Raw genomic sequence first — 18,322 nt, 5'->3', positions numbered from 1 at the left:
CAAGCATACTTGAAAAGAATCTGAGAAAAACTGTGAAAGCAAAACTTGAACAAGCTGGGTTCATGGTAAATGAGGTTGTTAGGATCAGAATTTCACAATTGAGAAATCATGGGAATATAATAAAGATCTATATTTGAGTTTTTTATATCTAAAAAAAAATAAAGTATATGACAAAGTAAAAATCTCACACAATCATTTTACTTAGGTTCCTTTTTTTTTTACAGTATTATTTCATAATTCTGTAAACCTTATTTCATAAATAAGGTTTAAGTTTCATTATATATAATAAAATTTTAAAAAAAATACAGTTTGTGTTTAGTAAAGCAGTTGTATGTTTAGTATTACCATGTGGTGGTAGTCATACAAAGGAGACTTAACTGTATTAAGCTAAATTTGCTTACCGTATCTATGTTGTATTTCTTAGGGAATACAACGTACAGAATACGACATAAAAGTGCATGTATATTATTGTATGTTTGTTTATAGTAGTGTTCTTATGCTATACACACTATTACAATGTGCAAGTGCTGTAGTAATATCAGTCATGTTGTCACTAGAGTTTCACTGTGAATCTCGTTAATGGACATAGGCTTTAGTAACAAGTTTTTTGGAAGTGCTGTCACTAGATAACAAGAATCGTAGAGCTGGAAAGGAAGGAAAACTACTGAGTTAAGTTCTGTGATCCTGAAAACAATTTTATATGTGTCTTTATCTACTCTCCAAAAAGGAACTGTGAAGTTAATATTGAAGGACTGTATTAAGTATCAAGCCTTTGTATGAGTGAGAATGTTATGTGCTTAATGAGAAGCAAGTGGTATGTGTTCCACGGAGCAAGATGGACAGTAAAATTCTTTTTATTGGAAGTGCATTTGGTACTGCTCAATTAAATGTACATGTATTGTCTGAGCAATTATTCTTCATGTTTGCTTCAGCAAAATGAAGGAAAGATGTGTTTAAGGAACTTACATACTAGAAGAAAATACATGCAATCAAGGGAGATCTTCACATTTTATTGTGATATCCTAAATTTCAGAGGTAAGAGACTGATTGACTGTGTGAGTGATGACTTTTAAAAAAAGAGAATGACTAAGAAAAGAAATTAATGTTAACTAAAAAAATTAACTGAAAGGAAGTTGATGTCATCTCTTAGAATTGAATTGAAAGTCAGAGAGTGAAAGATGTATGTTTTTGAGCTCATACTGTGCAATTCCTAGAATGGCCATTTAATTATTCTTTGTATGTATTAAGAAGTTAGATATATAGATTACAGGGGCTATGTTTAATAGCAATATCATCATATTATATACTTTACATTTATTATTGTTATAGACTTCCCTAATTGTTTTTCCTGGCTTTGCGTGATTCCTAAAATAAAACATAATATACTAATGCTTCATGAAAGGAATAATTTTCAAGGCATAAACATTGCATCACATTTGCATAAATAGCCTGGGTGTGGGGTCACAAACCCTTTGAACAGATGATCCATGCTATAAACTGTCAAAACCGCTAGCAAACTCTCTTACAACATTCTATATAAAAAACTCTACCCATTTTAAAACCTCAACTGAAAATCTAACTTTAAATGATACAGATATATTGGTAAGTTTTGACATCACCTCACTGTTTACCAATATTATCTTGAATGACACCATAACACTCTTAAAAAATGTTTTTCCTTCTGATATCTTTGATTTCTTTTCCTTTGCCATCAGCTGTAGGTTTTTTTTGGAAGAACAAACTTTACAGACAGAGGGAACTGCTATGGGTTTTCCCTTCTCACCTCCACTTGCCAATTTTTATGTGGAAAACTTTGAAAAACAAGTCATAGTCTCAGCCCCCTCAAATTTCTATCTGGGTAAGATATATAGATGATGTATTCTATTTGGTTGAGACACGTTAGGCTCCTTCCTCTGTTCACCTCAATAGCCTACATCCAAGAATCCAGTTTACAATGAAAATAACAATAGTTTACCCTTCCTAGACACCTTACCAACACACCTTTTGAATGGTAACCTCACATTCTATGTATATAGAAACTCACTCACACAGGCAGATACATTCACAAAGTCTCCCCCCCACCACCACCATCCCTCTCAACAATATGGCATCATTAAAAAAACTAACCAATAGAGCCTATAATCTTTGTTCCAGTGGAATTTCTCTTTCAACAGAACTCAACCATATACACAACACCATTCCTATATTCTTATACACTGGCTACAGTACTAACAGAATTTAAAAAATATTCAATCCACTCACTCAAGTCCTCAGATATCCCTTCAGAAGGATTTCAGAAATGTTATCACCATCCCTCACATCTGGGGTACATCAAAAAAAAATAGCCAGGTCTTTAAAAAAGTACAACTTCTACACAGCTATTAAGCCCCACTGGAAACTTGCGACCCTCATCCATTCTACTAAAAATCAGCTCCCTCCTCTCTCAACCCTGTTCCCGCAAGTTGGCTCACTTGGACAGACAGGTAGATCAGCCACCATCCATTTACATGAACACAAAACTTACATCTGCAATCATGACTATGGTCAATCTGGTCTTGCAGACCACGTATTGGATACCACTCACAAAATCTTCTGGAAGAAAACCACCATGGTTGGGTGAGTGGTTACCGTATCTGCTCTCCAACCAACAGGATAATGTACAAAAATTTACAACCTTTCATGGACAGGATCATGTTTAAAAAAACTCAATGCACTCAATCGACATTACTTCGGGTTACTGGAGCTGTTAGATGGAGTTGTTTATTAAGAACTTAAATTATTAATTATTAATATTTGCTTATATATTAAGTTTATTTTATTTCACCATTAATATATGCATATCTCATTCCCACAGATAGCTGCATACCATAGAACAAATCAATGCTATGTACATCACCTGTCCACACAGAAAGAGAAAAGTAATTGTTAATATTCTTTTTGAAGAGCTGGGGAGGTTGTAGTCTTTGGGAAATACTTCACTGGACAATGCTGTTCCACAGAACAAAGATAAATGAAATAAAAGATGAACAAGAGTAGCAGGTTTGGAGAGTAAGCAATTCGAACGTAAAATAATGCCAAGCAGCAGCAGCAGCAGTTCATATTATTGTTGGTTTTAACAGAAATAAGGGCATAATGGATGCCAGTTCTGCAAATAGTGCCCATGGAAATACCTGTAGAAGAGATACAACATAGAAACTGACCTCCTGTGAGACAACAACTGGACAGATTTGGGATTTGTACAGATTAAAGTGGAAAGTAAGATCTTGAAAGGAAAAAAAGATGCCAAGTGTCTTGGAAGCAAGATAACATCAATAATGTTCTTTCACTTTGCTAGAAATGTGAGCACTTCCACTTCAGTCTCCATCACTGTGTGCTACTTGCTACTTTCAATGTATAAAACAAGTATGTTTGTCAATAATGTTTGTCTAAATACAAAAAGCACCAATATTTCAACTTTTGACAGCTCAAAATTACAATTAAGCTCTAATATCTAACTAAATAAATCTATTTTATATCTAAGCAAGACTTCAGTAACCAAAGTTGAAATATCCACTCAAAATGTCTTGCTTGTAACACAAAAAACATTGAAATAACAACTTGACAAAATAATACTGCATTATTAATTTAAAAATAAAAAAAAATAATAATTTGTTGGATATCTTAACTAATGTAGATATCCTACTCTCCTCCTAGTTATCTCATAGTGAGATAACTAGGAGGAGAGTAGGATTTTTTTTTAGTTTTAGCACCCATAAACGAGTGCTAAAACTAAAAAAACCCTAATCTTCGGTATTAAAAAAACAATGACTTACTATGTAAGAACAACATAAAATAACAGTGATAATCAAAAATTTTCAAATTCATCTAAAACTGACCTTTGTCTGAAATGCATCAATGAAGTTCTGCAAATTTCTGTCATCTCGATATTTGGTAACAGGTTCTTTTGAGAGACCTTTCTTCAAGAGATCAAGTAGGGTATTAGGAAAGATAAATGCCATAATGGCAAGAGCCATTTCTCCAAGGAACAAAAGCAACAAGATAAATGAATACTGAAACATAAAAGACACCAACATATGAGAAAATAAAAAGCAATGAGAAATTCTGCATTCATCTAAGTAAAAACTACAGTAATTTAATTAAAGACATAACTGATCTAATGCAAATTGAAGTACATTTTATGTGATATAAATTTTGACACAAAACAAGAAACTCTTTGTTTTAAAAATATCAACTGCTTAAATGTTTTTGATTCTGCTGAACTCAGAAGTAATATTTTTCATTTATTTCAGGTATTTAATAAATCCTTCAAACAGTGTGTGTGTGAGGGGGGGTCTTTCTATAATTTACTCCCCCCCTTTATTTTTGGTTCTTCAGAGAACACAGACATTTATAATTCACTTCAACAATTTGCTACTGACCCTTCATCTACTAATGGTATTTAAACTGTGTTCTGCAAAAATCTGTAGGCAATTTAGAGCATACAGACATTGCAACTTGTATTAAATGTAGTTTCTAAAAACTGACTTTCTAGAGCAGTTATGTTTCTTTATTTGCAATATTATGTCACGTTTTCTTGATTAAAATATTTTGCACATAGTGCATCATAATTCCTGTTTGATAAGTTTTTTTTTTCTTTTATTAAAATTTTCATCATTCATAGTCTTAAAAAGTTTTAGAAACTGGTTTAGATGACTACAGCATTTCAGAATGGGTATACTTATGCAATGTCAAATGCGATAATGTCAAGTTGCTTTCTAATATTTTCATTTAATGGTTCTATGTTCTATTAATCTTTTTACAATTGCTTCTATACATTAGAATTCTTATTAGTTAACAGTAAAGATAACAGTTTCATAACTCAGCACTAACTAGGTTCTCAACTTAAAATTTCTCATGTTAAAAAAAAAATATGAAGTATTTCAGATTAATTGTACTTACCAGATATCTAACAAATGTAATAATTTAAATGATTCTTAATTCTAATTCACAATTTATTAAGCATACAGTAATATCTGTTGTTGACCATAATGACATTCTACTTTCACTAACAATGATGTTGCAGGCTTTACTAACTTCTCACTAGATGCTTAGTCAAGCAAGTGTGCATGCACACCAAGGAGATTGAGAAAGACTGACAGCTGACAGACATGTCGACAGTGAAGTAACAAGTAAAAACAAGAGGAAGGAAGTTTGAGAACAAAGACTACAGAATTGTGTTTTGGAAAGTTTCTGTAAAACCTGACAGTCAGATTATGTAAATGGTCACTACCAAACAGCAATTTTTTTTCCCTAGGTGAATCCTTTGACAAATTGATACTATAAACAAGTGAATAATAATAGAAGGCAATATTAAATAGTCATTATATTATAAGACAAAAAGAAATTCTGAAATGGAAAGTTCTTTTTCTGTCTCAAGGACACTGGTGCTGGTAAATTATTTTCTCAGAAACAAGTGAAGGAATTAGACAATCTGAAACTGTAGCGGCATCACAGAAAGAGAAATTACTTTCCTGACACTTGTTTATAAAGCGTTAAAGGAAACTGTTTTCCCTGGTAAACAATCTGTGATCATACTTCTTATAATCACAGTGGATGAGGAAAGACAATATTTATACTCTGTTGATTAGAGTGAGGATGAATGGAAAAAGATCAAATTTCTGACATGCACCCTCAAGGGGTGTACAGGATATGATAGTACTACATGAAAAATTGACATCATTACTAACTTCCTATCTACAATTTTCCTCCAAATCAATTGGTTACTTGTCAAGACTCCAATATTATCATATCTTATATTTCTATCATCTAAGGCACTTTGTACAGTATCAATCCACCTATATCTTGGTCTTCCTCTGGGTTGTTTTCCTGCCAACCTGGCAGAGAACACTTGTTTTGCTAATCTTTCCTCGCCCATTATGTTTCAGTGACCATACCACCTGAGATTAGCTCTGCTAACACATTCCTGGATGCTGACAATGTCAAGTTCTTTCCTAATACAGTGGTAACTTGAGATACGAGTTCCCCAATATACGTGTTTTTCGAGATATGAGCCATCACTAGGTTGATTTTTTGCCTTGAACTACGAGCCAGAATTTGAGATGCGAGCCTGCTTCGGTGATGTCAGATTCCAGTCTTGCGCATCGTTCAGTTCACATGTTTACCTCACCGCAGAAGCATTTGTCGTGTTGAGTTTTTTTTTTTTTTTTTTTGCATGTACAGTAATTTAGCTAATTTTTGTCGTATAACCATTAGTCCAAAGAAGGTGAGTGTAAAGAACAGTGGTGAGAAAAGGAAAAAGGTGATATCCATGGAATTAAAGCGTGTGATAATAGACAAACATGAACAAGGTGTAAGAGTAATCGACTTGACAATGCAGTACGATTGCACTACTTCTACAATATGTACTATTCTGAAGCAGAAGGACTCAATAAAGGCTATAACTCCAGCTAAGGGCATTAAAATTATTTTAAAGCTACGCAACTGGTCATGCAGCGGCACTATTTAATGACACTTGCCTAATTCATTTCAGAAACAATCTAAAAGGGAGGAATAAATAAAGCTCCTTTGACAGGTTTCTATTGAAACGCCCTGCAGATGAAAGTGACGAAAGCGTGGCAAAAAAGAAAAAAAACTAGTGAAGAAGAAAATTAAGTTAAGCAAAAGTGAAGTGAAAGAAAAAATTAATACCATACACTAATCGGTTCCACCAACATCTTTTTATTTCTTTAGATTCTCTTTTACATGAATGTATGTACAGTATTTGGTTTTATTTTGTTTGTATACAATATTTGTTCATTATAAATACATTATAAAAAAATTGGAGTGGTTTTTTGGGGGCTGGTACAAATTAATCCCATTTTAATTAATTTCAATGGAGAAAATTGATTTCAGATACGAGCATTTTGACTTACGAGCTTGGTCATGGAATGAATTAAACTCTTATATCAAGGTACCACTGTATCCTCTTTTTTTTTAATATGATATTGCCATTGATGCCATCTGTTCATGCATTTAATCCTTCTCAGGACTCTCATATCTGCAGTCCAGTCTTTGGTCAAGTGTTTTACTTCTGACCCAGCTCTCAGATCTATAAGTTAAAATTGGTTTGAACACTGTCTTGTATACAGCTAATTTAGTGTTCCAACTAATTTCTCTCTTATTCCATATGAATTTATTCAATTGACTTCCTACCATACAGCTTTGTTGATTCTGTTGTCTATTTCCATATTTAATTTACCATCTTCACTAAAAATCGTGCCCAAGTAGCTGAAATAATATGGATGGATGCAAGATCATGAAAATAGTTATGGAGGCCAATCAAGTAGGCCAAAATGAAGTTTAACCAATAAAGGGATGTCAGTGGTTTTATATAAATATATTTTATATATTATTTATCCCTCCTATCAAATATGTAATGTTAAGAAGGACGTCAAAAACAAAAACTTATCCCTTTGACGTTAAGCCAATATAATAATATATACTATATTATGCATACAATAAACACTGTAACTATAAAATAAACAATCTAAAAACTCACATAAGTGTCTTTTTTGCTTGTCCTATTATAATTATGTAATAGTAAAATAGAGGGGGTCGTTAAAAAGTCAAGAAACGCCTGAAGGGGTCGACGGTCAAAGAAGTTTGGCGACCCCTGTTCTAAAGCATCAAAAAATTCCTCCACTTCTACCTTAGTAGAACCTTCTGTGGGACTAGTGGCACAAATAAGTCTCATTGTCAAATTCCCCATTCTGATATTAGCCCACATCACTCTACTTGAGACTGCCTGCCATCCAAGAAGATTAGACTTATTTTGTGTTGAATACCATGGCTACTCCTTTTCCTTGATTGTCATTTCCTGAATATAACATTTTGTATTTATTGCTCAGAAAGATCTCACCAGTTTTGGTCTTTTTTGTTTCAGTCATCCCTATTATGTCGATCTTATACATATCTAATTCCTCAGCTAGCTCCATTTCTTTGCCATTCAGGCTTCTTATGTTGATAGTACCGATTTTAACTCTGGTGATGTTGAGTTGGGGTGCGTTTTCAGATTTGTTCCAGTAGCTGACTTTTCGCTGTTCGCCCTGGTTCCCTGGCGAAAACAACGAGGGGCCTTGTTTAACCGGGCGACGCCCCAGCCAGCATGAAAGTTTGTCGTGTTGTACCATCATTTTGTATATTGGTTTAAGCCAATTAGAATACAATTTGGTCGGCTAAATCCCAAATTGCCAGCCCATTCTCATTCATTCAGTATCCAGGTAGATACCCAATAGGGTGCACCACGAGAAGATGAGGATTGGACATTAGGTCAGAAACCCTGATCGGTTCTCTGCATTCCTTTAAACGCTATGTGGAGGTCTCCTCTCAGTTATACAGCTTTGACCCTTAAGCACCCCATGGAAAAAGATATATGTACTAAATAAGAAAAGACTGCATAGTTCCACGGAAGTTAAAGAGGGGAAAAAAAGAGGATGTTTTACATTTGGAGAAAGTCCTGATAAAGAAACAAGAACTCACAGGCCGCCACTGGTGTGAATCCAATTAGTTTTTATACTTATTAATTTCAATATATTTACTTAATATATGTTTTTGTTTTAGTTTTATTAAATATATATATTTTTTAATTTCAGTCACTTATTTCCTGTATTCTTAATACAATTAATTTTAAAAGTCATTGTACAAATCAGATAAGAACTCTTGTGATTTTTCCTTAACATTTGATGCGCACACAATTTGATGAATCTGATAGGATGCATCACACAGTTCTGCCATTGCTACCATCTTTTGAATCCTAATTTTTTTAAGCACTCTCTCTCTCATATAATTCCCATCTTGTCATTGATGAAGTTATTTCTAAATCAACTTCAAAACTGATTTAGAATCATGGGGTACTTAAGAGTCAAAAATAGATAACTGAGAGGAAACCTTCACAGAATCTTTTAAGGAAAACAAAACACTCAGGAGTTCTGATCTAATGTCCAATTCTCATTTCCCTGTAATGCATTGGATGCTGAAAGAATGAGAATGGACTGACAATTTGAGATTTAGCTGACCCAATTGTATTTTTATTGGCTTAAACCAAAATAATATGATGGAATTTAATGAAGTCTGGGACATCACCCAGTTAAACAAGGCTCCCAATACTTTCATCGGGGAACCAGGGCGAACAGTGAAGTCAGCTACTGGAACAAATCCTAACTCACCATTCAAGATTAACATCAACAACATACAAAATATAAATGGAAAAGAAATGGAACCAGCAGAAGAATTAGATAAGCACCAGACTGACATAATGGGTGTTACCAAAACAAAGGAGACAAAAACAGGAGAGGTTTTTTTTTTTTTTTTATCACAAATACAAGAGTTATATACATGCAATCATGATGAGGGAAAAGAAGGAATGACTATGGTATTAAACAATACATATTAAGATAATCTTCCTGAATGCTAAATATCAAAAAGGGGTACTGGACAATGAGACTTATTTGGGCATATAGTTCCAGAAAAAGGTTCTACTAAGGAAGGCGAGTGGAGGAATTTTTTGAGGGATTAGAGAAAGAAGATAACACAAACAAAAAGAAAATGAACAGTTGATACCTGGTAGATTTCTAAACAGTAGAGTGGAAAATGATTACAAGACATATAGAAATGTTCTGAAAAAATTCTCCGAGTATAAGCATTTGCTGGATTTTTGTTCAGAACATGGACTAGTTTTTACTAACACCATTCCAAGATAAAGATGTGCAGAAATTCACAAGGACAGAATACACAAGAAATAAGAAAAGTCACAGCAGGTTACTGTCAATAGTGATATCTTCATGCTGGTTCAAGAAACAAGGATGCAGGAAGGATATGAAGTGATCACCATTTAGTTTTAAGCAAGATAAAACTGAATATCATATTAAAAATTAAAAAAAAAGTGTGTAAGAAAGTTTTAAAATGAATAGTGAGCAGCTTACAGAAGTGAACTATAGACTCAAATACACAAATAATATTCAAGAAAAAATGAAAGAGTGGCAGATCCTGAAGAAAACACCGACTGATTAAGCCAATGAGACATGTGGTGAGGTCATGTGCAAGGATAGAAAAATCAAAATACCCTGGTTAACTCAAAGTTAAAGAGGAAGTGTCAAGAAAAAGAAGAAAGGATATCAAAAGTTGCAGGCAAGCAAATCAGTTTGTGCACTAAAAGAATACAAGAAAAACTGTAGGAAAGTGAAGCACTGTGTAAAACTAGCTAAACAAAAAAGTCATGGGAAGGCTTTGGTAAGCGCATAAAAAACAAGTGTCAGGAAGATGGCAAAACATCGGAGGCTAGTGAAAAAGCTTAGAAATAGAGGAAAGAATATGTAAAAGGAATCAAAGATGATAAAGGTGATTTAAAGACTGAAATTATTCTAGATGTCTAGAGTAGAGTAAATGCTTTGAAAGACAGCTATAGGAAACAGTAACATCATGGCAGTAGAAAAATAGGAATGCAATCAGGGGCACATATCAATACTTGTGGCAGAAAAGCATCTGAAAACCTGATGTGGAAAGGGAGCTTAAGCACATGATATTCAACAAGAAATACTCAAAAATATGGAGGTGTAAAAAGTGGCTACACTGCAGAATTTAGAAGACCTTATCAGAGGGTCAAATTCCATATTACGGGTAGAGTTCCCATAGTATTAATCAATAAAAAGGGAAAGAAATACAACCAAATGTGATAATTAGAGGAATTTTTCCCTACTAGCTTTTATGTATGTATACATCAGAAAAGGCTAGCAAAAATTGTGGACAGGAAGCTTAGAAAAGATGAGCTGGGTTCAAGCCAAATAGAGGTTCTTTATTAGGTTTAATGGAATGCATAAGAGCACTGAGAAACAATAAAATACAAGTTTACTAGATCCAATATTTCATCTGTCACAAAGACATCGTCAAGAGTGTTGATGTCAAAATCTCTTGGAGATGAACTGAAAAAAGTTTTTGATGATGCCACAAAAATGGTTAACTTAATTAAACATTAAAGCCAGTTCACTCCAGAATGTTTAAAAATCTGTGTGAAAACCTGGACAAAGAGCATATAAATCTTTTGCTCTATACAGAAATCCGGTGGCTAAGTAGAGGAAAAGTTCTAAATAGGGTGTTTGAACTAAAAGATGAATTGCAAAGATATTTTCAAGAAAACAATAAACAAGTTTTGCCAAGTGTTTTGAAGATCAAAAGTGGGTGCAGATACTAGCCTATTTAGCCGACATTTTTCATTACATTAATATGCTGAACAAGTCACTGCAGTGCCCTGGAGAAAATATATTAACTTCAAGTGACAAGATTCTTGGAATTTAAAGAAAGGCTGAATCTTCGGAAAAATCATATTGCAAAAGGGAATCTTGATATGTTTCAATTACTGGTGGGGCTTATAAGTAAAGAAGGATATTATGAAATTTCAAGTCTTATCGTAACCCACCGGGAAGAATTGATGATAAAAATTTAACATTATTTTCCTTCCCTTCAAACACAAACGTATGATTGGGTGAGAGATCCATACTCTGAATCTTCTGCTCATCCAGAGAACTTGACTTTAAGAGAAGAGGAAGAACTTTGTGGGCTGCAATCTGATCGTACATTCAAGATGAGATTTACTGATCTATCCCTGGACAAGTTCTGAATTTCTGTTAAAGAAGAGTATACAGGAGTACAGGACTGTACTGGAGTAATTTAATTCCCTAACTAAATTGAATTGCTACAGTAATTAATTTGATATGAAAATCAGCAATAAAGACAAACACAATTAACATAGAAACAATGAAAACATCAACCAAATCCAGAGTGGAGAAAGAATCCACAAAACAAGAAAAATATTTCAGATATTTAAACACCATTTTTAGTGATGAAGGAAAGTTAAACATGGAAACAGACAACAGAATCAGCAAAATTGGCATGGTAGGAAGTCAACTGGACAAATAAATCTATATGAAATAAAAGAAAAATCAGTCAATAAACTAGGTACATTAATCAATTGGTTTTAAACACTCTGTGACAGTGTTTGAAACGAATTTTAATTTATGAATCTGAAATCATCATCAAATTCCCGATACATACCATCAGGGAGTGTACAGGATATGATAGTACTACATGAAAAATTTACATCATTACTAACTTCCTATCTACAATTTTCCTCCAAAACAGTCTGTTAAATGTCAAAAATCCAATATTCTCAGGTCTCATATTTCTGTCTTCTGAGGCACTTTTTACTGTATCAATCCACCTATTAGCAAAGCAAGTTTTGTCTGCCAGGTTGGCAGAGAACACTTGCTTTGCTAATCTTTCCTCTCCCATTCTATTTAAGTGACCATACCACCTGAGATTAGCTCTGCTAATGCATTCCTGGATGCTGACAATGTCAATTTCTTTCTTAATATCCTCATTTTTAATATGATATTGCCATTGATACCATCTGTTCACACCTCTAATCTTTCTCAGGACTCTCATATCTGCGGTCTCTAGTCTTTGGTCAAGTGTTTTACTTCTGACCCAGCTCTCAGATCCATAAGTTAAAACTGGTTTGAACACTGTCTTGTATACAGCTAATTTAGTGTTTTGGCTAATTTCTCTCTTATTCCATATAAATTTATTCAGTTGACTTCCTACCATACCAGCTTTGTTGATTCTGTTGTCTATTTCCATATTTAACTTACCATCTTCACTAAAAATTGTGCCTAAGTAGACGAAATGTTTTGCGTGTTCTATAAGTTCACCATTCACAATACAGTTGATATTTTCAATGTTTCTGAATATTTTCATTGTCTGTCTTTTTAATGCTCACCTTCATACCATATCTATTACAACAGTTATTCAATTTAGTCAGGGAATCTTGCAGACTTGTAGCAGATTTATTTAGAAGTATAACATCATCTGCATAAAGCAAAGAGCTGACATTAACATCTCCAATTTTGATATTAGGTTTAATACCACTTTCCTTCATAACGTGATCCATATAGATCATGAATAACAGAGGAGATAACATACATCCTTGTCTGACACCAGATTTAACATTAAACCATCTTCCTGTACTTCATTCAATTCTAACTGCTGACTTACAACTCAAATAGAGACAAAGTATTGCTTGATATAATGCCCCATTAACATCATATAATTGTAGCGTTTGGAATAGCTTCTCTCTTGGCACCTTGTCATATGCCTTTTCCAGATCAACAAAACATAAATACAGATCTTTCTTATATTCCCATGATTTATGACAGATAGTTGAGAAAGTGAAAATCTGATTCTGACAGCCTCTAATTAGCCTGAATCCAGCATGTTCTTCACCAAGCTTCTCTTCCACAATCCTTGTCAACAATTTCTCAAGTATACTTGCATAGATCTTATCAGGAACACTCAGTAATGAAATGCCTCTGTAATTTTCACATTGTTTTATTTCCATTTTATATATATGGGTACTATGAGAGATCTACTCCAATCATTTGGAATTCGTCCCTCTATCCAGGCCTTCTGAACTATGCAGTGCAGCCACTGTCAGACTTTTATACCTCCATACTTGAGCATTTCTGGTCGAATATGATCTACTCCTGCTGACTTTCCACATTTCAAGCCTTTGATGGCTTTTTTTCCTACTTCGAGTATGGATATGTATTCCTGACTGATTGCCTGGTCAGTGTTTTTTTTTTACTGCTGTGCTGTCATCACTGCTTGTTTCATTTAGGAGTTTTTCAAAATAATTACTCCATACTTCAAGGATATCTTTTTCTCCTATTTTGATGTCACCTTTATCCTCTCTAATTCCTTTTACAGCATTTTTTCCTCCATTTCTGAGCTTCTTGAACAACCTCCTTGTGTGATATGCTTTCTTCTTTTCTTCACTGCCCCTTTAACTTTCTGTGCCCCAGTGGAGTTCTGATTTTCCTATCCTTGTGCACAACCTCGCCAAATGCCTCTCTGGATGAATCAGTGTTTTCTTCAGTGCTTGCCACTGAATCTCCAAGGTTTGGTTCCTGCTCTCAAACTCTTTCATTTTTTCTTGAATAATATTTGTGTATTTTAGTCTACAGTTCACATTTGAGAGCTGCTCAAATTTTATTTGCTTTAAAACTTTCTTATGTTCTTCTTTTCAATATGAAATTCAATTTTATCCTGCTCAAGACTAAATGGTGATCACTTCCAATTTCAAATTCTCTGTAGCACCAATGGGAAAACATCACTATCAACAATAACATAGTCATTGAGACTTTTCTTATTCCTTGCCTCTTCTCTGCATGTGAATTTGTGCACATTTTTATGTTGGAACATTGTGTTAATAATAACCAGTCCATGTCCTGAGCAGAAATCCAACAGGTATTTGCCATTATTATTAGCTTGCACTTTTCTCCAAATTTTCCCTAAATATTTGTATATGTCTGACAATCATTTCCTACTCTGCTATTTAGATCCCCAACAAGGACCAACTTTTCCTTTTTCATGTTGTCAGTTGCTTTCTCTAAAAGCCTCAAAAAATTCCTCCACTTCTACCTTAGTAGAACCTTTGTAGGACCATATACACAAATAAGTCTCATTGTTCATTTACCCATTCTCATATTTGCCCACATCTCTCTACTTGAGAATGCCTGCCGGTCAAGAAGATTAGTCTCGTATTTATTGTTGAATACTATGGCTGCTTCTTTTCCTCGATTGTCATTGCCTGAATATAACATTTTGCATTTATTGCTCAGAAAGATCTCACCAGTTTGTCTTTTTTGTTTCAGTCACCCTGTATTATGTTGATTTGGTACTTATCCAATTCCTCAGCTAGCTCCATTTCTTTGCCATTCATGCTTCTTATGTGATAGTACCGATCTTGAACTCTGGTGATGCTGAGTTGGGGTAAGTTTTAGGATTTGTTCAAGTAGTTGACTTTTCACTGTTTGCCCTTGTGTCCTGGTGAAAACGGGGACCTTGTTTAACCAGGCGACACCCCAGCCGACATGAAATGCTGTCATGTTGTACCATCATTTGAAATTTTGGTATAAGCCAATAAGAATACAATTTGGTTGGCTAAATCCCAAATTGCCAGCCCATCCTTATCCATTCAATATCCAGGTAGATGCTTAACAGGGTGCATTACGAGAAGGTGAGAATGGGACATTAGGTCAGAAGCCTTGGTCGGTTCTCCGCATTCCTTTGAAGGCGGAGAGAATGTCTCCTCTCAGTTATATAGCTTTGACCCTTAAGCACCCCTTTGAATCTGAAATTTGGGTTAAAAACAAAAGATAATTTTTGTATATAATTACTGTAGATAGCCTGTTTTTGAAATCTAAGATTTAAGAGTTTCCTGCCGAAAAACTATCGGCGAGTCCAAGCGTAAGTAATCACTTGTGTAGCACAACACTATGGCAACTCGTGTCAAAGGTGGAGCAAGCTCCGTTGAAATCTAAGAGTTTCCTGCCGAAGAACTATCAGAGAGTCCAAGCGTAAGTAATCACGTGGGTAGTACAACACTATGGCAACTCATGTCAAAAGTGGAGTAAGCTCTGATCTCCGTGTTTCGTATCTGGCTTTAAAATAATGAGGGATTTATTATCCCCATAACTTATTGTAGATAGTATTTGATTAATTAAACTATATATTTTGTTATACCTTGAGTAATTTTTGCTTTTACTTAAAATGTCTTAAGCTAAGATTCCTTGAAATGAGTTTAACAACTGAGTCTAAAAATCAAGAAAATTGCATTTCCTAAGAATGAAATCCTAGTTAGCATTTCTGCAAAAAATAATCTTCAAAGTTGAATGGAATAAAATGAAAGTTCTATATGATATTGTCTCTAATTGTCTTCATTCTGGAGACAATTAGTGAGACAGTAAGAAAAGGCTAAGTCACCAAAATTAGTAATTAAACATTTTTTCTTATTTTTCATGTAGTGTAAAAGGGATGTATTTTAGACCATAATCACAAGAAATATGTATATCAATTTAAACATAAATAACTTCATTATAAGAAAAAATTAGGGGAAAAAACTCTACAAAAAAAAAAAAAAAAAGAAATTACTCACGAATTTAAGAAGGCAGGTATTTTCTCTGAGGGCTCCTAAACATCCAGCAAAACTGATGATGAATACAACTGCACCAAGAACCATGACAACAACAGATATATGAAGAAATATATCAAAGGCACTTTTCACATCGGGTAAGCCTTTATAATTATAGTCTTCCAAGAATGACCATGCTCCAATAGAAAATACTGCTCCTCCAACCAGCTGGTATTTGGAGGAAAAAAAAGTTCCATAAGAAAGTATCAAGATAAACATGTTTTGGTTTTAAGCATTATATATTTGTAAAAGACTAAAGCAACAGAAGGTTTATGTTCATGCATAAAACTTCTGTTGCTTTAATCTTTGTCTAAATATACCTTTGCCATACAAGAAAAGAAGGCTGTCACTTATTCACAAATGAATATTTATTTGCAGACAGAGTACATAAAATATAGTGCAAGTTATAATTATCAGATGTCAATTACAAAACTTTAATAATCACAGTAGGATGACTAGTTTAGTCTACAACTTTGTTCTTATTTTAGAGTGAATTCATCCCAAAATCTGTATATCACTGCATCTAACTGAGAAATGCCAAAACTCAGTTGAGAAGGGCTAATTTTATTTTATTTCTCTCACACACATGGAAGGCAAAAGAGCCTATAGTAAACAAATGCCAAGTGTGTGTGTGTGTGGGCAGGATATTCCTCTTTACCTGTTGGAGACTAGTACTCAGGAAATAATTCACAAGGGAGGCTGCCCCCACAGGACTGAAGTGGAAGGAATGAAAGATGACTGAGAGTAGCAGGTTTGGTGAATATGTGATTCTACTATAAAGGGAGGTTTGAGTAGCTGCTGCCTGAGTTCATGCAGATCTGGCAGAAATGAGTGACACAATGGATGCCAGTGCTGCTGAACTACGGACATGGAACCATCTGCAGAGGAGAGTGTGAAAGAGAAGTGCCATTAATCAAACAGATTTAAATATCATGACGTAAGTGGAGGATATAAAATACTAAATAATTACAGATGTTACTTAAAAAAATTGTTTATTTGTAGAATTCTAGGCTTTTTAGAATTTTCAGAATGTTTCATAGCCATGTTCAATACACTACAGGAAGATAACCACAAAAAAGAGAGAACATTTAATATGAAAGCGCGTGATATTAGATGCACTATCGACCACAGAAAAATAACTCCCATCTGCATTAAGTATTAAGAAATAATTAAAGATAAAATAAATTATTTTAATTTACATAATTAATTACAATTTATAAAACACATGAATGGCAAGTATTAGTTAAGATAACTTCCCAAGATTGAAAAAGTATAAGGCAATTGTTTTTGTTAAAGTTAGGATTGTGAATGTGTGCTTCACAGCTTTCTTTATACAGTCTTTTCAGAAGAAAATAGCTTTTGTGTATAACTTGATTCTGTGTTTTGTAGATAAAGGCGTGGCTTGTACCATATTTGTCAGGCTCTTAAAGTGCAACATATTCTTGATATTCTTCAAGACAATTTTGTGCAGTAAATAAGCCACAAGAACAGGGGATTATGTAAACTCCAGAATAAGAAAGAGGAGGATATTTTTCTTTTGGAGAGATAAGGAAGGTATTTAGTTTATGAACTGGATGGAAGGAGACTTGCAGGTCAATTGGGTGAAATCTTGCTATTCTTTCTGAAAGTCCTTTAACATATGGAAGACAAATTTTGGAAACTTCTTGAGGTGAGTTAGGATGAAGGCCATAATTATTTAATTTATAGTCTTTGCATTATAACCATTAGAAATAAAATTTAGTTTTAATAATAGACAGTTTCTTGTTTCTTGTTCAAAAGATAATTAGTTGAACATATTTTATGAACTCTGTTAGCCAGAGATTTGACTGCACTATATTTCTGACAAGGGTGATGATGTGAGTTAGATCAATGTATTTACCAATATGAGCTAGTTTTCTATATACTGAGAACTATACAGCACCATCACCCATGTTGGAACAATTTCAGAACAATACAATATAAGAATACCAAAAATAAAGACAAAAAAAATGCCTTTCAAAAGAGAAAACCCAATAAATAAAATAGTGATATATATATATAAAACATTAAGCCAAGTAAACACTTTCAAATACATCGGATGTGACTTATATGAAAAATATATAGACATTAAAACTGCAAATGTTGTTAAAATTTGTTAAAGTAAATGCATAATAAACAATATATTAAAGCCATTCCTGGTACAAAAACACAGCAAAATCAATGATATAATGTCCTTTAGATTTATTATATGGAAGTGAAACATGGACCATAAAAAAGAATAAT

General features: G+C 33.8%; 1 protein-coding gene across 2 annotated transcripts in view; it reads right to left on the bottom strand.

Annotated features, from left to right (window-relative positions):
- LOC150106340 (tetraspanin-14-like) overlaps nt 1–18,322 on the bottom strand; it is a 136,523-nt gene that overhangs the window by 97,731 nt on the left and 20,470 nt on the right. For both annotated transcript variants that reach the window (XM_090392377.1, XM_090392378.1), the window contains 2 exons: nt 16,025–16,228; nt 3,876–4,049 (listed from right to left, as the gene is read on the bottom strand). In XM_090392377.1, coding sequence (XP_090248503.1) covers nt 3,876–4,049; nt 16,025–16,228 — 378 coding nt within the window. The remainder of the gene's footprint in view (nt 1–3,875; nt 4,050–16,024; nt 16,229–18,322) is intronic.

The sequence above is a fragment of the Typopeltis vanoorti genome, chromosome 5, assembly GCF_054136105.1.
Source record: "Typopeltis vanoorti isolate ZY-2024b chromosome 5, IOZ_Tvanoo_1.0, whole genome shotgun sequence".
Lineage (NCBI taxonomy): Eukaryota > Metazoa > Arthropoda > Arachnida > Uropygi > Thelyphonidae > Typopeltis > Typopeltis vanoorti.
The sequence above is the reverse complement of the archived record's forward strand: the minus strand, read 5'-3'. Positions and strand labels throughout refer to the sequence as shown.